Genomic DNA, 24,808 nt, shown 5'->3' on the forward strand with positions numbered 1-24,808 from the left:
TGAGACTCAGACCTTGTGACTTGAGACTTGCTTGTGACTCGAATAACAATGATTTGGTCCCACGTCTGGTAAGCCATTACGGTGCCATCAACATCTACGAACAACAATAATGAAAGAAGAGAAATGGAGACAGACGGTGATGTAACGCCATTAACTAATAAGCCTCATGGGGAAGGTGTGTCCCGGTGTTGTGGCTGCTACTGTCAGTACACTCTGTACTCTAGGCGAGGGTTGCAATATTCCTTATTAAAAAGGTTCCAAGGGTTTTCATGAATCCCAATTGGAGGATTCCCAAAATCAGAAGTGAATAAACAGGGAAAGAATCCTTAAACTGGGAATCATTCAGCTGCAATTTCTGAAAGAAAAATAAAACAGGGAATATGGGGAAAGCTTTTCTGAAAAAAACAGGGAATTTGGGGAAAGTTTCCTGAATTTTGTAATCCTACCCCAGGGTGGCCTGCCTTCTTTCCCTAGCCTTGACCACCATCTCCACAGGACAATAGAGGTTCCAACTCAAACCCTCAATAGGCTAATGTGGTGTACCTTGATAAAGTCCACACAGATAAATAATCCGTGCCCAATAAAACCATGAGGAAATGTCACCACTGACAAGTTCAGGGCTCATGGATGATCAATTTAACCTTTAAGCATGAAGAAGACAGAGGAAAATATCCCAAAGCTGATGGATGAATTTGCTTCCTGGCTGTGAGCAGATTACATGGTTCATTTTGTCAAATGAAAGGAAGGTGTTGAAAGCGCTACACTCCTAAATCAGTTCCGGTTGTCACGATATTTGACCTTTTACTATTGTGTATTTCAAAATGAAATTGTAGCCATTTCAAAAATGCTCTTGAATACTTTCGTCTAGAAATAGTTACAATTGTTTATTGTTCAGGAACAGTGTGTGTTGGATTTGTCTAATCTCAAACTTTGACGATCGATGAATCTATGTTAACATGTGCGTTTACTTGGTCTCATCCTGTTTGGACAACAGGATGAGGTGTGACACTGAGCCATTAGAGTCTAAAATAATTCAATTCACAGCCACATACATGAGTGAAAAACACAAAGAAAACCACCACTGTATTGTCAGAAACAGCCCTCTGAGAATGACAATGCATATGAATGTCTGTCACGGTTGTTATGATAGACGGACCAAGGCACAGCATGATTCGACTTCCACATCTTTTATTAGTGAAACTTAAACAAAACAATATACAAACAATGACTGTGAAGTAACAGAGCGCACATCAGCACTCAACAAAACAATATCCCACAAATGCAGGTGGGAACAGGGACACCTTAAGTATGATCCCCAATTAGAGACAACAAATATCAGCTGCCTCTAATTGGGAACCATACAAAGTCCATACTAAATATCCCAGAAATGTTCCATATGCAAAAATTGACCGATTTTCTCATCTGAACTGTAACTTAGTAAAATCTTTAAATTGTTGCATGCTGCGTTTATATTTTTGTTCAGAATATATATATTTACATTTACATTTAAGTCATTTAGCAGACGCTCTTATCCAGAGCGACTTACAAATTGGTGCATTCACCTTATGACATCCAGTGGGACAGTCACTTAACAATAGTGCATCTAAAACTTAGGGGGGGTGGGGTGAGAGGGATTACTTATCCTATATATCCTATATATATATATATATATATATATATATATATATAAAACACAAATGTAATATTCTAACATGTATGATACAGTAGATACTAAATGGACAGATATAGCAACAATAAGGGCACAAATATAGAAGTAACATTATATATTTTAGTCTGCTCAATTGACCGTGCGATGAGAAGAAACGAATAGTAAGTCGCTTTGGATAAAAGCGTCTGCTAAATGGCATATATTATTATTATTATATTATTACTATATATCTACCACTTAAGTCCAGTGCTGAGGCCTTACAGGGGGCACGGCCCACTATCTAGTCATCATTCAGGGGGGTATGAGCCGCTAAGAAGCAATGTTACCTTGCCTGCACAAGTACCAATAGAAGTCCTGCTGTGTAAATATTCTCCAGTTATGTTATGACACACAGTGGTGGTGCGAGAAAGATACTGTTCAAACAATTCAAGATCATAGCAGTTCTCTCAGGGATGGAAGTCATGAAAGTGTGGTCTCAAAGATCTCAAAGTCAAATTGATCAGACAAAGGCTTGAACTTGAGATATTTTTGCTTATGCACCAAACGTGAAAGTAAATCCCATTATTGTCATACTGTTATTGAGTATAATGTTCGTGTAAACTACAGTAAAACAAAGCTCTTAAAGGGATGGTTCAGCTTTTGTAAGTCATGAAAAAAACAGAGCCACCCCTTTAAACGCTGGATGATGGCCTTTATGGTGGAGACAAACATGAAACAACCAATAACTGGACTTTCGTTTAATTGAGTGTAGATATAAATTATATAAATATATCAAAGCCTTGTTTGTAGTCATAGCCTATCTCTGTTTTTAGAGGGCAAACCTTTCTCCAGAGCTGTCGGCCACAAAGTACTACGCTGAGATTAATATATTTTTGTTGTGCAATTCTGTAAAGCTGTTATTAATTAAAAGGACTAACACAACTGTCTGGCTGACAGAGGAATGCCGCCCGTGGTTTCTATGGAGACCGTCCCTGAGAAAAAATTATCCGCGGGGACTAGTTGCTGTGCTGGGAACAGAAACACATAATCAATCTATGCTCCTCGATCTTATCCGATTCCCGAACCCTTGGAGTTGTCACCAGTGTAAAACCAATGAAGGCAAAAGTACAGAGTGGCAGTTGCACAATTGCCTGATGACTCAAACTGAATTATTCCGCTGCTCTTTGTTCACTACATACTTCAGTCTGAAACTGCCATTGTTGAAGTCATTTGTGGTGACATCAAAATAAGGGGTGTTGCACAAAACTTTCATAAGCAATTGGATCATCTCTAACCAATCAGAGTATCAAACCGAATGATGAATATTTAAAACGTTGCTTACCATTTTAGAAATCGTTGGGAAGGTACTCAGATCCAGACTCATTGTGGAAAAGAAACTGACGTCTGTGGGCATGGCATAGCGTTTGGCTGGAGCAAGGAATTTGGGTAGCCAGGCGAGTAGCACAGTACATTGAAACATATTTACCACTATGTGTTAAAACACAACATGAAAAGAATAAAGGCTTTTTAGTTTAGGCTACTACGCATATATTACAGCTATATATCTATCATCTATATAAGTATCAGATATGCTATCGGCTATGTACAGTGGCAAGAAAAAGTATGTGAACCCTTTAGAAATACCCAGATTTCTGCATAAATTAGTCATAAAATTTGATCTGATCTTCATCTAGGTCACAACAACAGACAAACACAGTCTACATAAACTAATAACACACAAACAATTATATGTTTTCATGTCTTTACTGAACACACCGTGTAAACATTCACAGTGCAGGGTGGGAAAAGTATGGATTTAATAACTGGTTGACACTCCTTTGGCAGCAATAACCTCAACCAAACGTTTTCTGTAGTTGCGGATCAGACCTGCACAACGGTCAGGAGGAATTTTGGACCATTCCTCTTCACAAACCTGTTTCAGTTCAGCAATATTCTTGGGATGTCTGGTGTGAACTGCTCTCTTGAGGTCATACCACAGCATCTCAATCGGGTTGAGGTCAGGACTCTGGGCCACTCCAGAAGGCGTATTTTCTTCTGTTGAAGCCATTCTGTTGTTACCTTCTGTGTTTTGGGTCATTGTCCTGTTGCATCACCCAACTTCTGTTGAACTTCAATTGGTGGACAGATAGACTAACATTCTCCTACAAAATGTATTGATAAACTTGGGAATTTATTTTTCCGTCAATGATAGCAAGCTGTCCAGGCCCTGAGGCAGCAAAGCAGCCCCAAACCATGATGCTCCATCCACCATACTTTACAGTTGGGATGAGGTTTTGATGTTGGTGTTCTGTGCCTTTTTTTCTCCACACATAGTGTTGTGTGTTCCTTCCAAAAACTCAACTGTAGTTTCATCTGTCCCAGAATATTTTGCCAGTTGCACTGTGGAACATCCAGGTGCACTTTTGCAAACTTCAGACGTGCAGCAATGGTTCTTTTGGACAGCAGTGGCTTCTTCCGTGGTGTCCCATTAACACCATTCTTGATTAGTGTTTTACGTATCGTAGACTCGTCAACAGAGATGTTAGCACGTTCCAGAGATTTCTGTAAGTCTTTATCTAACACTTTAGGATTCTTCTTAACCTCATTGAGCATTCTGCGCTGTTACCATGGACTGATGAACATCAAGGCTTTTAGAGATACTTTTGTAAGCCTTCAACAGCTTTGTGCAAGTCACAAATTCTTAATCTTAGGTCTTCTGAGATCTCTTTTGTTTGAGGCAGGATTCACATCAGGAAATGATTCTTGTGAATAGCAAGCTCAAATTTTGGGAGTGTTTTTTTTTAATAGGGCAAGGCAGCTCTAACCAACATTTCCAATCTCATCTCATTGATTGGACTCCAGGTTAGCTGACTCCTGACTCCAATTACCTTTTGGAGAAGTCATTAGCCTAGGGGTTCACATACTTTTTCCAACCTACACTGTGAATGTTTAAATTATGTATTCAATATAGACAAGACAAATATAATAATTTGCGTGTTATTAGTTTAAGCACACTGTGTTTGTCTATTGTTGTGACTTAGATAAAGATCAGATCAAATTCGATGACCAATTTATGCAGAAATCCTGGTAATTCCAAAAGGTTCACATACTTTTTCTTGTCACTGTATCTATAAAGACACTAAGGCTATATACCACTCTTTGAAGTCAGTTCAAACGGCCCTGAAGTGTAATGGTCACCACCAGTGGCACTTGTCTGTGCGCTAACCATCAACAACAAGACCCACACCACAGTGCCACACTCCCCTCCACTGCATGAGGTCTGGTCTGCCCCAAAGGCTATGTTGAATGTGTGTCACTGTGACTGACGAATGACAGAGGGGGACTGGGACACCACTGGCTGGCTTGAGAATCACCCTCATGGGCTGACTGGGATGAGATAACTTCTATTGTCCTTCTTTCAAGACTGCCGGAATATTTATTGTATAATACTGTAAGAGTTGTACTATACTGTATCTAATCAGGTTATTAAGATTGGGTATATATACCCAATGGTTGTTGAGAAATGTGAAGGAGGACCCATGCAGACAATAGAGAAAGGGGAGGATGAAGAAGAAGGATTAGAGAGATGGCAGGGAGTGGATCAGACTTAATGACTGTTATGTGAGAGAGGGAGAGGTTGAAGGCTGAGGCAGAAGCAGAGGCTGGATGAAATGAGAGGACTATCTCCGCCTCTGCTCTCCAAACAGTTGCTCCATGGAATCCCGACGGTGATAGGTCCAGCCCATAGCAGTGGGAAGACTGTCTGAGAAAGGGCCAGAATACCACTCTGTATCTCTGTGTATCTGTCTATGTCAGCAGCCAACTTGGGAGGGAAATTACGAAGGATTTGTGGTGTTCAGATTTGTACGGCTATCAATGGTCTGGTAAACAAAATATTGACCAGATGTCGAATAATTGGAAATAAGTCATTAAAAGACAAAAAAAATCAACTCAAATGCATTCAAGATTTTCTTGCTACGTGTTTTCCACAGCTGTTCCTCAAGTCAAAGGCTCCATCAAAGTCTTATGGATATCAGACATGCGCTCTGTCTGGCATGTGTGTGTTGCACTATATTCTCTTATAACACAGCTTTACTCAAATCGGAGCCTACTGCATTATTTGAACTTCAAATCACACACCTGTACCCTACTGTGTACTGATGGCACCTTCACTATTCTGAACACTGAACCTAAACCTCCTGGAACCTCCTAATTACACTAAAAGTGGAAGGAAGACACAATATTTATCAATATGACAATGCACCTACTGTGTTTAATCATCACATATTTGATGTTCAAAATTGGTAGCGTATAAACTAGTGTTCTTGAGGATGTTGCTTATGTCAGGTTAAATGAAGGGGTTTTCCTAGCTGGAGTCAGATTGAAGCAATGTAGGCTATGGCAAATGTGCACCATTCAAACAAGGTCATTGTAACACTGTAATATTTGTTGCTTCCTAGGCCTGCAACAATGTAACATTCTCATGGCCATGGGATCCTATTGTACTTCCATGTATCCCTTTATCTTTTGTATGTCATTGATAAGTAGTCAGCCATAATGACATGGGGATAAAACACCAGTCATGTTTCCTAGAACATCTGTCTGATTAGCCTACACTAAAGCAACCGCATCAGCTCTCAGCCATATTGGAACAGCCCATTTCGGGAGAAAATGAACGCCTGCCCTCGCTTCTACACGTGCACGCCCACCCGGGAGAAAATGAACGCTTGCCCTGGCTCCTACACATGCACGCCCACCGCTCACACAATTAGAGCAGGCACGGCCCTCTGGTACGGTAATCTAGCGCTCCCTACTATTTCCATAAAGCGCGACATGCACTCCGTAGCACTATGGCATCCAGGAACCCCATATACGGCGCGCTATTATTCAGGAACATGCATTACACATTGCCATATTGATCCCCGAAAAATACAAACATCACTGAGAGCCTAAATCGATAGACAATTACCCACAGTATTTTTGGTTGCCCATTCAAATCCCCGGTAGTTACACATTGGGACATATTATCGAGAGTGGTTATTTAGGGCAAATGTTGTATTTCCCTTGACTCCCCAGCTGTTGCTAGATGATATCCCTTACATGGACTGCCGATTGACCACGCGGCTTTGCCCTAGCCTAGATATAGGTCAAATGTCTTTCAAAGCACAGGCACACAGGGAGGCTATTTAAAAAAGCCGATTTTACAATCAAACTATTCACACAGCCTAATACCATCCTTTCTTCACTGTTTTCAAAAAATACATCCCACAGTGCACTCCCCAAAAAGGCCGACAGTGCAATTAGCTAGAGTACATATTTGTCCTCCTTTTGCGGGTGTGACAAAAAGGGTGAAAAGCGTTCAAATTGAGCACGCCCGAAATGATCTGTGCCTGAGTGCATACAATAGCATATGCAATACATGCAGTTAAAGTCAAAAGGCTACTTACTCCATGTTTCACCACCGGCCCGTTTCACCAGCGTTTCACTCAGCTGTATTCGACTGAAAGGTGTATTTTGCCTTTATTATCAACAGGAGTAGCTCGTCTTTCTCAGTAGCCCACTACCATCAATTTCGGTCTACGGACCCCCTCCCCTTCAATCAGAGCGGTGATGTCGAGAAATCTGCTATGTCCCTCCCCTGTAGTTGGCTTTGATGGGGAGCAACCCGCAGATTTGGCAAGACACAACCCTTTAAATCAATGGCCCAAATAATTATTCGCCTTTGTTAATGCGTTCACAATAACTTCTATACATTTCACAACGCTTCTCCCACCATTCCCTGTTTTATGAGGATGTCTTTTGTTCCGCGTTTGAGCTCATACGCCGCAATGTTGAATCGTTTGTTCGCAGCGCGCTCGACTGAGGTGAGGAGATACGCCCCCACATGGATCGAAAAAAATACTGTGTAGGCATAGAATCGATATAGCTCCACTTTAATTCTCGCACATCAATTAATTTATTTAGGAGATGAAAACTGTTAAACATGACACAATGTTAAACATAGGCTACCTTATGCAACCTATGATGTACAGCGCATTCGGAAATGTTTAGACCCCTTGACTTTTTCCCTCATCAATCTACAACACAGTACCCCATAATGACAAAGCAAAAACAGGTTTTTAGAAATGTCACATCTACATAAGTATTCAGACCCTTTACTCAGTACTTTGTTGAAGCACTCTTGGCAGCGATTACAGCCTAGAGTCTTCTTGGGTATGATGCTACAAGCTTGGCACACCTGTATTTGGGGGAATTTCTCCCATTCTTCTCTGTAGATCCTCTCAAGCTCTGTCAGGTTGTATGAGGAGCGTCGCTGCACAGCGATTTTCAAGTCTCTCCAGAGATGTTCGATCGGGTTCAAGTCAGGGGCGTTGTCTTGGCTGTGTTTAGGGTCGTGGTCATGTTGGAAGGCGAACCTTCACTCCAGTCGGAGGTCCTGAGTGCTCTGGGACAGGTTTACATCAAGGATCTCTGTACTTTGCTCCTTTCATCTTTTCCTCGATCTTGAGTAGTCTCCCAGTCCCTGCAGCTGAAAAACATCCCCACAGCATGATGATGCCACCACCATGATTCACTGTAGGGATGGTGCCAGGTTTCCTCCAAACGTGACCCTTAGCATTCAGGCCCAAGAGTTCAATCTTGGTTTCAACAGACCAGAGAATCTTGTTTCTCATGGTCTGAGATTCCTTTAGGTGCCTTTTGGCAAACTCCAAATCGGGCTGTCATGTTCCTTTTACTGAGGAGTGACTTCCGTCTGGCCACTCTACCGTAAAGGCCTGATTGGAGTGTTGCAGATATGGTTGTCCTACTGGAAGGTTCTCCCAACTCCACAGAGGAACTCTGGAGCTCTGTCAGAGTGACCATCGGGTTCTTGGTCACCTTCCTGACCAAGGCCCTTCTCCCCCTATTGCTCAGTTTGGCCAGGAGGCCAGCTCTAAGAAGAGTCTTGGTGGTTCCAAACTTCTTCCATTTAAGAACGATCGAGGCCACTGTGTTCTTGGGGACCTTCAATGCTGCAGAATATTTTTTGTACCCTTCCCTAAATCTGTGCCTCGACACAATCCTGTCTTGGAGCTCTATGGACAGTTCCTTCAACCTCGTGGCTTGGTTTTTGCTCTGATATGCACTGTCAAACGTGGGACCTTATATAGACAGGTGTGTGCCTTTCCAAATCATGTCCAATCAATTGAATTTACCACAGGTGGACTCCAATCAAGCTGTAGAAACATCTCAAGAATGATCAAAGGGTCTGAATACTTATGTAAATAAGGTATATATACATATATATATATTTTTTTACAAATACATTTTCCAAAAAATTCTAAACCTGTTTTCGCTTTGTCATTGTGGGTTATTGTTGTGTAGATCGATGAGGAATATGTTTTATTTAATCCACTTTAGAATAAGGCTGTAATTTAACAAATTGTGGAAAAGGGGTTGGGTCTGAATACTTTCCGAATGCACTGTATCCTAGTCTATCTCACCTGTTAGCCTACACTACAGCATTTAAAGTTGTCTAGGCCCTATCATCAAAGTATGGAATGGTACCATCATTGAGATAGCTATTCATTTTTAAACTTTGTCCCATAGTGTGAAATACACTTAAAAATAAAGTTTTATTTTATAGTGCATTATATATATATATTTTACCTTTATTTAACTAGGCAACTCAGTTAAGAACAAATTATTATTTTCAATGACGGCCTAGGAACAATGGGTTAACTGACTTGTTCAGGGGCAGAACGACAGATTTTGAACTTGTCAGCTTGGGGATTCGATCTTGCAACCTTTCAGTTACTAGTCCAATGCTCTAACCATTAGACTACCTGCCGCGTTAAGCCAGAACTACATTACCACGAGGCCTTAGTCAACCTGCACTGTTAACAGATGATCATTTCCATACTTGCAAATGAGTTGCTTCAGAGGACATTGACATTTATTTCTCTCTCTAAGCTAACAATCACGGGGGAACCATAAATACAGTCAAATTGTTGCTGGGTTAAAACAGACGACACTTTGTACAAAGACAGTGTTACCTCCAGACAAGAAGTTCCCAAATGTTGTTAGACAAGAGGTTCCCAAACATTGTTCCATCAACTTCCATGGACCACTGGTGATCTGCCAGGTGCAAGGGTTTAAGTGGTTTGTGTGATGGCTTTCAACTACTTTCATTGCAATTATATATTATTGAAACTAAAGTCTCTTAAAGGGGCAATCTGCAGTTGCTAAATCCATTTTTGGACTTTAGATGTCATGCTTTGTACCCATTGATTCTTGAAGAATATAACAACTGTCATGCCCAATCAGAACCCAAAATATAAGCTTGTAAACAAAGTAAATGTAAACAAACACTATATAGCCTCAAAGCATGGTTAAAACTATCATATTGATATCGTGGATAGTCAGTCCTTGCATTATCCATAGCTCTGTCTTTGAATTTGAGAGTGGTTTTATTTGTCCTGCCCCGCCCCTCAGCTTTTTACTGAAACGGGCAGGGAAGACACTTTGTTATTGTTTCAACTTCTGATTGCCGCTTTAATATGACCATTGCTCTCTTATGCCAGCGCCCACTTTCAGGCCTACCAGTGCTATTGTTTATGGTGTGACACTTTGTGACTCTGATTTCAGTGATTGATGAATTGATAACTGGACGCCATACTATGTGTGTCCAGTAGCATAAATAGGTCACTTAGGTCATAGGCCTACGTGTGGAAAGGGATAGTGCACTCAAAAAAGTTATTTTAATATTTTGTTCATTGGCTCACTGTTAACTGATAGTTTAATCGTTTTTGAGTGAACTATCACTCTTTCAAACATCAATACAAATATATTTGGAGGGGGCGGAATTAAGCATCTCAAATTATTGGTGTAATAATGATTCATCAATGTTGATAATATGATGTTAAAGTCATATTAGTAATTCAACATTTCTATGTAAATTCTCTTAAAAGTCAGCTAATGAGAAATGGTTGTATGTTTTACATATATATGTGTAAACTCAACAAAACTCAATTAAATACAATTAAATATATTTACTCTAGTTCAATTATGACCTGCATCATTCACTTTATTTCATTGGCCTGGAAATAAGTAAAATAAATACTTGTTTAACTCAGCTTCATTATTTTCAGACATGATGTGCATCATAACACACAATGAGGTTACACTGGTTCTTATATTAAAGGCTCCTACAGGGATGGATTCTCCTCGTGGCTCTAATGCAATACTGTGTTGCAGTGACCATCAATCAACCAAGACACTCCATTTAGTGGATGAAACCGCCACCTACTGGAGATTTGTAGCACAATCTTAACAGGGTCTCCTGCAGAGTTGTATGGCGTGCACATTTTTGTTCCACCCCAACTCTAAATCACCCACTTCTAGTAATTAGCTGCTCGTTAGGGCCTTGATTTGCTGAATCAGGTGTTTTACTGCAGGGATGGAACAAAAGCCTGCATACTGTAGCTTTTCAGGAGTAGGGTTGGCCTATTGGGCGGCGCACAATTGGCCCAGCGTCGTCCGGGTTAGGGGAGGGTTTGGCCGGGGTAGGCAGTCATTGTAAAATAATAATTTGTTCTTAAATGACTTGTCTCAAAAAAAATGGGGGAAAAATGGATACACAGTGAATATATTGATCAAACCATTTTGCCTGTAGTTGGCGTAAGAGCCCAACTCCCGTGGAAACATCTGCGCAGACTTGCACAGACACAGACTTCAAATTATTTTTACCCAAGCATGACGCACAAATAGGAGAATGCACTTGCTTTGGAGGGAAAAATGTCAAAATGTGTCAAATTGAAGGATTACGTCAGAGAATTAGTTATTGGTAAAAGACTTCAAAGACCATCCAAAGCGTTACTATATAAAATCAGATCATTTTTACCCAGCACTGTTGTAAAGCACGAATAGCCATTGTTATTCAGTCTGCAGTGTTCCTATAGTTAAATCTTTCCAAATATTTACACCTATCAACAATCACATGGATTCCATTCCCCCAGTAACCTGATCTGTTGCTGTAATGCAGCTCTTTGCTGTGAGTATAGCCATGTCTACTGTCTACTGCCTGCTGCATGCTGCATCTATCCCCACCACCACCAATGATCCCATCAAGGGATGGGACAAAAAACGGTTTGACTGGCTTGCTGCTGGCTGGCTGCTGGCTTGCTGCTGGCTGGCTGCTGGCTTGCTCCTGGCTTGCTGCTGGCTGGCTGCTGGCTGGCTCCTGGCTGGCTGCTGGCTGGCTGCTGGCTGGCTCCTGGCTGGCTGCTGGCTTGCTGCTGGCTGGCTGCTGGCTTGCTCCTGGCTTGCTGCTGGCTGGCTGCTGGCTGGCTCCTGGCTGGCTGCTGGCTGGCTGTTGGCTGGCTGCTGGCTTGCTCCTGGCTTGCTGCTGGCTGGCTGCTGGCTTGCTGCTGGCTGGCTGCTGGCTTGCTACTGGCTTGCTGCTGGCTGGCTGCTGGCTGGCTCCTGGCTTGCTGCTGGCTGGCTGCTGGCTGGCTCCTGGCTTGCTGCTGGCTGGCTGCTGGCTGGCTGCTGGCTGGCTCCTGGCTGGCTGCTGGCTTGCTGCTGGCTGGCTGCTGGCTTGCTCCTGGCTTGCTGCTGGCTGGCTGGCTGCTGGCTGGCTCCTGGCTGGCTCCTGGCTGGCTGCTGGCTGGCTGCTGGCTGGCTCCTGGCTGGCTCCTGGCTTGCTGCTGACTAGTACAATGCCTAATGCCCCCCCTCCCTATTTGGGAAACATGTGTTTACTTTGCCAAAGCAAATGACATAAACAATTAACAAAAGTGAGAAGACACAAAACAACATCAACAAAAAACGATTAGAAATGAACAGTAAACATTGCACTGACAAAATTACAAAAAATATGAAGACATTTCAAATGTTATATTATCAGCTACAGTATGTACAGTTTTTTTTAGCAATGTGCAAATAGTTGTAGAACAAATAGTAGGGGAACATAAATAAACAGGTACATATTGGTGGTATTTACAGTTTTGTTTGTTCTCCACTGGTTGCCCTTTTCTCATGGCAACGGGAAGCACAGGCGCTAGCTGCCCAGTGACACGAGCACACCAGACAAGATAAGAATTACTTCTATGCTCTCTTTGAGGCAAGTAACACTAAAACATGCATGAGTGCATCAGCTGTTCCAGATGACTGTGTGATCACGCTCTCCGTAGCCGATGTGAGTAAGACCTTTAAACAGGTCAACATTCACAAGGCCGCAGGGCCAGACGGATTACCAGGACATGTACTCCAACTGGCAAGTGTCTTCACTGACATTTTCAACATGTCCCAGACTGAGTCTGTAATACCAACATGTTTCAAGCAAACCACCATAGTCCCTATGCCCAATAACACTAAGTTAACCTGCCTAAATGACTACCGACCCGTAGCACTTACATCTGTAGCCATGAAGTGCTTTGAAAGGCTGGTCATGGCTCAAATCAAATCAAATTTATTTATATAGCCCTTCGTACATCAGCTGATATCTCAAAGTGCTGTACAGCCTTACAACCCAGCCTAAAACCCCAAACAGCAAGCAATGCAGGTGTAGAAGCACGGTGGCTAGGAAGAACTCCCTAGAAAGGCCTAAACCTAGGAAGAAACCTAGAGAGGAACCAGGCTATGTGGGGTGGCCAGTCCTCTTCTGGCTGTGCCAGGTGGAGATTATAACAGAACATGGCCAAGATGTTCAAATGTTCATAAATGACCAGCATGGTCCAATAATAATAAGGCAGAACAGTTTAAACTGGAGCAGCAGCATGGCCAGGTGGACTGGGAACAGCAAGGAGTCATCATGTCAGGTAGTCCTGGAGTATGGTCCTAGGGCTCAGGTCAGTTGAAACTGGAGCAGCAGCACGGCCAGGTGGACTGGGGACAGCAAGGAGTCATCATGTCAGGTAGTCCTGGGGCATGGTCCTAGGGCTCAGGTCCTCCGAGAGAGAGAAAGAAAGAGAGAAGGAGAGAATTAGAGAACGCACATTTAGATTCACACAGGACACTGAATAGGACAGGAGAAGTACTCCAGATATAACAAACTGACCCTAGCCCCCCGACACATAAACTACTGCAGCATAAATACTGGAGGCTGAGACAGGAGGGGTCAGGAGACACTGTGGCCCCATCTGAGGACACCCTCGGACAGGGCCAAACAGGAAGGATATAACCCCACCCACTTTGCCAAAGCACAGCCCCCACACCACTAGAGGGATATCTTCAATCTTTTAAAGTAGAACGTTTGCAGCCATTGTCATGGAATTATCAGAATTTGTTGGTAACATTTGTAAGATGTTTAATATTCATCAAATGTGTGTAAGTTACTTCTCATAAGAATGTATTTTGTTGTACTATAGTGGTGGCCATTGGCATTTATCTGTTCTATGTCAGGACTAAGTTGCATGGGCCGCTGAGAGGCGAGAGGTCAAAGTGTCATCATGTGTAAACATATCTTTTACTCCCTACCTTTCCCAGTGGGGAAAGGAGGGTTTGCAGTGTCTGGAATCATTCTATGCTCCCTCTTATGTTGTTTCTATCTTAACCTATAGCCTCACCCCCTCTCCGTGAGTTTGTCCAGGAGTTTGTATTTTGAGTGGGTTGTATATAAATGACAATTTGATATATGCCTGTTGATATGGAGGAATTGGTTTATGGTTCTGGGGTTTGGGAAAGGAGACAAAGCTGAACGATGAATTATGTCTATGCTGTCTGACTATGTGTGTCTTTGCTATTAAAAGGAACTCAGTTGCATTGTAAGGGGGCTCTCAGAAGATCCACTGGGAGACACTGAATTTATCTGAGAGTCACAGGATTGTGATAAGAGCTCATATAATTAAATATGGACTTTTATAACTAACTCTGACCTGTGTGTGGTTTTCTCCCATGATTTGGTAAATAGAGGAAATTTCCACGACAATTGGCGACGAGGCGGGGATATGAATCTTCACTCGGTGACCGTTCCTACGATCTAGGTCAATAAATCGTGCACGAGGGATCCCCTAAACTTGGGATCTCAGGGAGAACCACACTTCGGGAACGAAGCAGATGGACCAACCTTTGATCTAAGAGGAAGCGAGCCGAGGGGATACCACATCTCGAACTGAGTTTTTTTTAAAGAAAAAGGTGAGCGAACCACACGCAAATTTGAAGTCGAGTTTTTTAATTATGCCTGTTACGTATACTCTGAGCGTGAATTCCTTTGTAAGGAAGGCACCTTGGCGGCGTAAGCAGGGCCGAGTCAGAGGAGAGTAATCTGGGGGTTTAGTGGACTCAAAAGATACTCTGCACTGTCTGGTTGCCAGTGACCAAGAGCCCTCCTCACACTGAATTGATCACAGTGGGGATTTGGTGAGGTCTGTCGGGTTGATGGGCCAGGGGGTCTGTGTGTTCTAGGTGAAACACGGCCCTATTGGAAGAAGGACCTCATTCTGTGCGTCTGTGTGATTTGTCTAAGTGACCCTCAGATGTGGTGAATTCCAATTATTTTAAATGTGCTAGCCAGGTATGCTTTAGGATTACTCTGTGTGAGTATGTAATAGTTGTCGGACCGTTCTGTGTGAGCGGGATAGGACTACTCTGTGTGAGTAGCGGGGATAGGGTGTACTCTGTGTGGGCAAACCTTTTGATGTCATGTGTGGACGTCCGAAAAAGTACTATGTGAAAATCTGAACAAATTCTGTGTGAGTAAGTTTTATATGGATTCTGTGAATTATTTGAAATAATGATAAATGGTATGTGTGTATAAAGTAATGCCGAGAATGATTAGATACAATTTAAACCACCCATTCATAGATGTATGTAGGTTTTGAGTTGATATCTTAAATGGATAATTTGATAAAGATGAAGTTTTTAAGCACTATTAAAATAATATACAAAATCTGGGAAACTGAGCTCTAGAAACTGATTAGAGTGTGTCCACTTTTGGTTATCTTACCCTAACGATGTAACTATAAAACGCATATTGGATTATCTCCGTCTGGGTGAAACATGTTAAATTAAACTGCCCTTAAGGTCTGAACATGTTATAATTTTTCTTCCCAGTATGAGAGAAGTTGCGGGATTTATTGAATAAACTGTTTTCCATAAAGTTAAAGAGAATTCGAGGGATGCTCGATGTAATTTATAATGTCGTACAAAGCCTAAGGTTTTCCATCAAACTAATAAGCATTGCGTGATTAATGTGATGTAGTAAAGTAATTGAAATACGTTGCATAAAGTAAACATAATCTAATTTTACTGTTTCCTAGTCATTAACTGTCGATTTTATTCTTTGATTGCTAATATGTGTAATTTGGAATTTGAGAATCATAGCTGGAATTTGAGAATCATAGCTGGAATTTGAGAATCATAGCTGGAGTAACGTTTGTACTGTTAAAATTGGGCTACTATTCTTCTGGGAATTACCAGAACCACTAATTATAGCATCAGTGGTTCAGTGGTAGAATTCTCGCCTGCCACGCGGGAGGCTTGAGTTCCATTCCCAGTCATGGCGCTGGCTGAATTCAGAGTTTTTGATTGAAAATAATCTATTTGTATGTTTTGCCTGGAAAGTTATGGTCGCTAGTGTTTGTATAAGAGATAAATTGAACGTTTTCAATAGATTGTTTAGGTTAAATTGATAGGCTAATTAAATTAAAAATAATAACGAAGTGAATTCTGATGAAAGACGATGTCTGTTCACTAAATGGTCTGCTGGAATAATGTATTGAGAATTGGGTCGTATTTAAATTACTGTATCAATAGAGAAGACAGAAGAGGAAGTTATAAAGTTGGGTTTTAATCTTACGATAGAGGTAAGGGAAAAACGTTGAAATGAGAGGGGTTATATTTTTGCCCACTGGGGGAAAAAGAAGTAGGAAAGTTTAGTTGAAAGTATGGAAGAGAGTTAGTTGTTATGTTGGCTACTAATTGTCAGGGAAAGTTGCTGGAGGCAGGTAAATTGTTGTAGAATAACGTAAATTTGCGTTATTAGTTTGAATATACAATAACCTTACTCTAATTGTTTTGACCGTTGTTCAGGTACATTTTTTTTCTGTATTTCTAGCAACTGATTCGCTAGGTGGGCATCATAGATTTGTGGCGTTTATATTTACTGTATTAGGCTATGAGAATTGGGAGACTGGATGTCTGAATCATAAAACATCGTAAGGATAGATTCTGAGGATTATTGATTCTTGGTTTGATTGTTAAGTAACACCAGTTAATTTGAGCAGGAAAATTCATGTAGTCTAACGTTATAGCATGTTTCCATTATATGGAACAATGTCAGGTCATTAAAGAGGGTTGCTGGATTGAATAGTACGCCAACCTGTTGACAGAAGACTGAATGGGTATGAATGTTGAAAAGCAAGCTTGGGCCAAACTAGTAAACTAGTATGTTAAGTGGGGGAGTATCATAGATTTTAATTATAGTGTTGTTACCGCAATAGTCAAAACAATTTCATATGTTTTGGGAAATTAGCTAGGTTGAATTATGTATTTGAGTTCCTTTATAATTTGCTTTTTAAAAGAGAGGTTGGAATCAAGTATGATGCCTTGGCACTTAAAATCAGATACCACCAGGAGCTTTTTAGTAGTAGTTGTTTTTGAGGAACATGCAGACTGTGTTTTATTTTATTGAGATGTACACATGAGTCTCTGAGCAATTTTGTCATTTGAATTATTATAGTAGTGAGTTCTTGTGTAGTTTGTTATTTGCATGAATTTATCAATGTATCATCTGCATACATTGGAATTTCAGACCCTGTACAGACTAAAGGAAGATCATTAATGGACGTGCTGAACAGTATTGACCTTTGTGGATATCAGTGGGGGAAAAAATAAGTTTATTTGTATTTTTACGATGGTGAGACAGCACCGACTTTTGAAGGATTTTAGATTTGTTTAAAAAAAATCAGGATGGGTTTTTACTCAATTTATATCGACAGATTGAAATTATTAGGTTGCTGATTAAGAGTTTTTTTTAGGAGTTGATTTAACTTAATTAAACATTGTATCATACATATACATTGATTTGATTAAAACTTCTGATTAATGATTTGAGGTACAGTGGAATTATCGTTAGGTTTGGTTTATAGTTTCACGTTTGAGTTTCTGAATCGATGTAGTGTAAATGAATAACAAGTGTTTTTGTGTTTTCTCCGGGAAAATGGATATTTCACTGTCTCTCTCTGGAATGTGTCCAGGGACGATACTCTTGGGGAGAGTGAGTGAAGGGAGGCCATAAACTACCACATTGAAGGGGGACGGGAAGTTTTTTGTTGTAGTGCAAAGGTATTATAGGGGCACTTTTATTTTATTTTCTGACTTTTCATTACACGCGCAAATCATTTTGATAAAGGAATGTTCTGGGAACATGGAAATACGAAAATGTTTGGAAGTAGTTGATTATTGTTTGCAAATTGTTTCATATAGTGCAAAACACTGCTTTGGAGAGTTTCGTATAACCTATGACCTTCTGATGACTTTCCGTTGTGGCTTGATCACCCGCATTGGAAAGCCATTTGGATAATGACATTATGGTCATTTGTAATACTGCTTTCAAATTAATTTGTGTAATTGGTAAATATGTTTCTTATCCATATGTGTAATTTGGACCAGTGTGAAGAGGGAGTAGGGCATTGCTTTTAACTAAGGGTATGCTGCTTTAAGTCTATTTTCCTATGACCATAGGGGTTAAATCATTTTTATTTGTGGAGTTTTTTTTCAGTTTAGTGATTTAATTTGATTAGGTTAGCTGAAAATTTGTTTTTACATTACTCTCATACGGAGAGATGTGTGTAAAACATGGGGGAGGATTCAGTTTTTTGAGGGTTTGAATTGAAGTTATACAATTCAAGTGATATGTGAATGAGTTTATTGTATTGTTGAGTGTATTGTATTGTTGTGTTTGTTTTGTTCTATTCCCGAGAGATATAGGTCTAATTTCTTGATCCTTGGCTCTACGATGGAGTTGACAGTGAGATGGGGAGTATAAACCAATTTGAAAGAATAGTTTCAATAGAATGTTTTGATATTCTCGGTGAAATATGTTTAGATATGTGTGTTAAGAATAATTGGTAAAAGTAATAATTTATCATGTAGTTAATGAACTGAACTAAACTGTTGTTTTGATCTTTTCTTTCGAGGTTATCATGAAAAGTGACATCAGACGGTATCTTAATGCATGGAAGAGATCATTTGGACCGAATGGTGTGTGTACCTCAAAAACCCCCTCTAACTGGCTGAAGAAGAGATACAAAGGCATTGAAGGAGGCTTTCCAAACCACTTCTACCGAGAGAAAAGAACCAAGCCAGAAATTGGTGTACAGTATCAGATCTAAGCTATCAACTGCTTTTCTTTCATGGTTCTGTCATACTGTGATGAGTCCACTTGGAGTGATCATGGAGAAAGATCTGTTCTCACATTTTCTTGTGATGCTGGTATATTGGTTGACGAATGGACAAGACATGTGTGGTAAACATGAGACATTGAAATTGGGACGTTATCATGGGCCGTCCACTTTGAACTGTAAAGCTATCTGAAGAAAAACGAAGATGCCAGAAGATGCCGTGCCTGTGTAAGGGGGGTTTAATCCAACTGTGCCATTAAAATTGTTTATACTTTTGTGGTATCAGATTGATTGAAGAGGTCTACACCATGTAAATTGTAGTAATTTAGATTAAGAATGCATTGAGATACTGATCTGTATTAAAATCATGATTAAAAAAGTTAGTAGTAGAATTATGGGATAATTATACTGTATGTAAATCTGCTAATATTGATGTGTGTTAAATTGAGGTTTTTACCCTCAGTGATAATGACCCATTTGAATCACTGAAGAATGTTGGATAAATAGTTGGGTTGTTACTTATGATTTGGAATATGAATAATTTCACTGCCCTATTCTCTATTCCTGAGTATATTTCTGAGCATGAGGACTTAGAGGGATGTCTGTCCTATATATTGTGAGGAGGCCTGTGTTTAGACACTGTTTCTCATGTAACTTAAAGAGCATAAATATGTTATGTTTTTATTTTCCTTAAATTGATTATTCTGTGTTATTAAAACATGTGCAAGTTTGTCTTGTAGAATAAGGGTTGTAATCTTAGTTTCAGAAGGGAGAAAGCTTACATATAAGCTAAGGTATTTGACATTAAGGGGATTTGAATTTTTAAATATTGAGTGTGTAATTAATATTCTGATTCTTCAAAATGGAATTTTATAACTAACTCTGACGTGTGTGTGTGGTTTGCTCCCATGATTTGGTAAATAGAGGACATTTCCACGACACCATCCACTTCCTTATGTCTGAAACACATCCGCATAGCAGTGAAAGTTAACATTATGTTTTCGAATGACATCCCCAAGAGGTAAAATATATAGTGAAAACAATAGTGGTCCTAAAACGGATCCTTGAGGAACACCGAAATTTACAGTTGATTTGTCAGAGGACAAACCATTCACAGAGACAAACTGATATCTTTCCGACAGATAACATCTAAACCAGGCCAGAACTTGTCAGTGTAGACCAATTTGGGTTTCCAATCTCTCCAAAAGAATGTGGTGATCAATGGTATCAAAAGCAGCACTAAGGTCTAGGAGCACGAGGACAGATGCAGAGCCTTGGTACGATGCCATTAAAATGTCATTTACCACCTTCACAAGTGCTGTCTCAGTGCTATGATGGGGTCTAAAACCAGACTGAAGCATTTCGTATACATTGTTTGTCTTCAGGAAGGCAGTGAGTTGCTGCGCAACAGCCTTTTCTAAAATATTTGAGAGGAAAGGAAGATTCGATATAGGCCTATTGTTTTTTATATTTTCTGGGTCAAGGTTTGGCTTTTTCAAGAGAGGCTTTATTACTGCCACTTTTAGTGAGTTTGGTACACATCCGGTGGATAGAGAGCTGTTTATTATGTTCAACATAGGAGGGCCAAGCACAGGAAGCAGCTCTTTCAGTAGTTTAGTTGGAATAGGGTCCAGTATGCAGCTTGAAGTTTTAGAGGCCATGATTATTTTCATCATTGTGTCAAGAGATATAGTACTAAAACACTTGAGCGTCTCTCTTGATCCTAGGTCCTGGCAGAGTTGTGCAGACTCAGGACAACTGAGCTTTGAAGAAATACGCAGATTTAAAGAGGAGTCCGTAATTTGCTAATCTTTTCCACAAAGAAGTTCATGAATTTATCATTGCTAAAGTGAAAGCCATCCTCTCTTGGGGAATGCTGCTTTTTAGTTAGCTTTGCGACAGTTCCTATTTTCCTCAATTAAGTTAGAAAAATCACCATCACCACCATTATCCCAGAAACCCTAGACCCACTCCAATTTGCATAACGTCCCAAAAGATCCACAGATGATGCAATCTCTATTGCACATAACACTGCCCTTTCCTACCTATCCAAAATGAACACCTATGTGAGAATGCTATTCATTGACTACAGCTCAGTGTTCAACACCATAGTGCCCTCAAAACTCACTAAGCTAGTGACCCTGGGACTAAACACCTGGCTCTTAAACTGGATCCTGAACTTCCTGACGGGCCACCCCCATGTGGTAAGGGTAGGTAACAACACATCCGCCACACTGATCCTCAACACTGGGGCCCCTCAGAGTTGCATACTCAGCCCCCTCCTTTAATCACTGTTCACTCACGGCTGCATGGCCAGGCACGACTCCAACACCATTATCAATTTTGCCGATGATACAACGGTAGTAGGCCTGATCACCAACAACGATGAGACAGCCTATAGGGAGGAGGTCAGAGACCTGGCCATGTTGTTCCAGGACAACAACCTCTCCCTCTACGTGATCAAGACCAAGGAGATGATTGTGGACTACAGGAAAAGGAGGACCTAGCACACTCCCATTCTCATCGACGGGGCTGTAGTGGAGCAGGTTGAGAGCTTCAAGTTCCTTGGAGTCCACATCACCAACAAACTTTCATGGTCCAAACACACTAAGACAGTTGTGAAGAGGTCATGACAAAGCCTATTCTCCATCAGGAGACTGAAAAGGTTTGACATGGGTCCTCAGATCCTCAAAAGGTTCTACAGCTGCACCATCGAGAGCATCCTGACTGGTTGCATCACTGCCTTGTATGGCAACTGCTCAGCCTCTGACCGCAAGGCACTACAAAGGGTAATACGTATGGCCCCATACATCACTGGGGCCAAGCATCCTGCCATCCAATACCTATAAATCAGGTGGTGTCAGAGGAAGGCCTTAAAAATTGTCAAATACTCCAGCCACCCTAGTCATAGACTGTTGTCTCTGCTCCCGCATGACAAGCGGTACCGGAGTGCCAATTCGAGGTCAAATAGGCTTCATTTAGGGATAGGCGTCCCGTTAACCTGTGTAGTGTAAGGGGCAGTATTTTGACGTTTGGATGAAAAATGTACCCAAATGAAACTGCCTATTGCTCGGGCCCAGAAGCTATAATATGCATATGATTGTCATATTAGGATAGAAACCACTCTGAAGTTTCCAAAACTGTCAAAATATTGTCTGTGAGTATAACAGAACTGATATTGCAGGCGAAAACCTGAGAAAAATCCAAAGAGGAAGTGCCTTCTATTTTGAAAGCTCCCTGTTCAATTGCATGCATTCCCTCCATTTAAAGGGACATCAACCAGATTATTTTCCCTATGGCTTCCACATGGTGTGAACAGTCTTTAGACTTAGTTTCAGACTTTTATTCTGAAAAGTGAGCATGAACGATCACATCGCGTCAGTGGATGGCTGGGTGCCAGCAGAGTTTTGCATGCGCCAACAGTTTAGAGCAGACATTTTCTCTCTCTCTCCTATTGAAAAAGCTACGGTCCGGTTGAAATATTATCAATTATTTATTGTAAAAACAACCTGAGGATTGATGATAAAAAAACGTTTGAAATGTTTCTACGAACTTTATGGATACTACTTGGAATTTTCGTCTGCCCCGTTGTGACCACTCGAGCCTGTGGATTACTGAACATAATGCGCCAAACAAATGGAGGTATTTTGGATATTAAAATAATCTTTATGGAACAAAAGGAACATTTATTGTGTAACTGAGAGTCTCGTGAGTGCAAACATCCGAAGATCATCAAAGGTAAGCGATTCAATTTTATTGCTTTTCTGACTTTCGTGACCAATCTACTTTGCTGCTAGCTGTTTGTAATGTTTTGTCTGCTGAGAGAGATGTCCTTACATAAACGCTTTGTTTGCTTTCGCCGTAAAGCTTTTTTGAAATCTGACACGCCAGGTGGATTAACAACAAGCTAAGCTGTGTTTTGCTATATTGCACTTGTGATTTCATGAAAATTTAATATTTTTAGTAATTTAATTTGAATTTGGTGCATGACAAAGCGGATGCAATTCAGCGGATGTTGACGAAAATGATCCCGCTAACGGGATGGGTGCGCCAAGAAGTTAACGGGACAGTTGTAAATTATGCAGCGCCTTATGTCAACATCGCAGATTTTAGAGAAACATCAAATGTCGGCACATATAAGTGTCTTATATCGGCTGAAAGCTTAAATTCTTGTTAATATAACTACACTGTCCAATTTACAGTAGCTAATAATAAATTCACCTCTGAAGGTGAAATGTGTACTTACTTTCTGACATCTAGCTCTAATTTATCATCCAAAGGGTCCCAGAAATAACATGAAGTGTTGTTTTGTAAGATAAAATCATTTTTCATATCCTAAAAAGGTCCATATAGCATGCACTATCGATTTTGTATTTCCACAATTTGCAAAGAAAGGAATGAAAATCTAACTCTAAACGTTGTTTCAACCGGTCAATTCACATTCATATGTATTCCTCAGAGGTCCTAGAATGTAACCAGACTTCACTATATCATTAGGGGTGTCGTATATCTTATAGGACACCAAATTTGGTCATAGAGCGACACCTTCCTGGCACGTCGATGACTCGGCCGGTCTTCATTTGATCGACTATATCTTCATCAATAAAGCACCAATCGGGGTCAAACAAAGCTACCTAGATAGCCAATGAGCTGGGCTTTACGGGAGATTCCAGAAACACTGTCTCGGTCGAAAAATGTAGACGCTAACCTTTTGCGACAGCGTGCCTTTCCCTTTTGGACAAAAATGATAAGTGTCACGAATATCACCGAAGGTGGCTCCCCTTCCTGTTCGGGTGGCACTCGGCGGTCGTAGTCGCCGGTCTGCTAGCTGCCACCAATCCCTTTTCCTTTTCGTTTGTTTTGGTCTAATTGTTTTCACCTGTTCCTTGTTGGGGTTTTGCGGTAGGTATTATTTAAGTTTGTTTAGCCCGCTTGTGTTTGTGCGGGCTTGTTGTCATTGTACGTTGGAGGTGTATTGTTCATTTAGGGTTTTCGCTGTCCGGTTTATGTAACAGTGGTCTTTGGGTTGTGTTGCGCCTGTGTTTTCGCTTCACCCATTTTTGTACCTGTTTCTGTTTACTGTGGACATTAAAGCGTTTTCCCCGTGAAACTTCTGTTCTCTGCGCCTGACTCTCATCACTCTCCTGACGTTACAATAAGAATATTCAGAGTTATGAAGTTTTGAAAACGGGTTGTTTTGCAAATGTTGAACTTATAATATGTCTACTAATACTGGAAAAGCTAAATCAAAGTCCAAGTATACAGATTTGACAATATTCTTGCAGACAAATGTCATATGAATGCAAATGGCTCCTTCAAGATTTGCCCAAATGTACCTGGTGACTTCACACTAAATGTCATGTAGCCCGCTCTAACTTCAAGTTATTTGCACACACACTGCTGCCATTTTGTGAACACCATAGGAATTACAACCAGAGTGATGGCTGGAAGTGGGAACTTTCTGTTGCATTTGAAAGATGGTGGTAGAAAAAAAAGATTGTTTTTTTCTTTGTATTTTCTTCTACCAGATCTAGTGTTATATTCTCCTACATTCAATTCACATTTCCACAAACTTCAAAGTGTTACCTTTCAAATGGTACCAACAATATGCATATCCTTGCTTCAGGGCCTGAGCTACAGGCAGTTAGATTTGGGTGTGTCATTTAGGTGAAAATGGAAAAAAAGGGTCTATCCCTAAAACAGCTTCTACCCCCAAGCCATAAGATTACAGAACAGCTCATGAAATGGCTACCCAGACCCCTCTTTTACGCTGCTGCTACACCTTAGCCAACTACATTTAAACTCAGTTTTCACAATTCCAGACATTTAATCCTAG

General features: G+C 40.8%; 1 protein-coding gene across 3 annotated transcripts in view; it reads right to left on the reverse strand.

Annotated features, from left to right (window-relative positions):
• The window catches only part of LOC123997910 (paralemmin-1-like), a 63,470-nt gene extending 55,969 nt beyond the window's left edge, over positions 1-7,501 (reverse strand). Inside the window, exon 1 of one of the 3 annotated variants that reach the window (XM_046302631.1) lies at positions 7,096-7,501. In XM_046302631.1, the coding sequence (XP_046158587.1) occupies positions 7,096-7,100 (5 nt within the window). In that variant the 5' untranslated portion in view covers positions 7,101-7,501. The remainder of the gene's footprint in view (positions 1-7,095) is intronic. The other 2 variants (XM_046302640.1, XM_046302648.1) reach the window with 2 other exon arrangements.
• Positions 7,502-24,808: the final 17,307 nt, after the last annotated feature.

Source organism: Oncorhynchus gorbuscha, linkage group LG02 (genome assembly GCF_021184085.1).
Source record: "Oncorhynchus gorbuscha isolate QuinsamMale2020 ecotype Even-year linkage group LG02, OgorEven_v1.0, whole genome shotgun sequence".
Classification (NCBI taxonomy): Eukaryota; Metazoa; Chordata; class Actinopteri; order Salmoniformes; family Salmonidae; genus Oncorhynchus; species Oncorhynchus gorbuscha.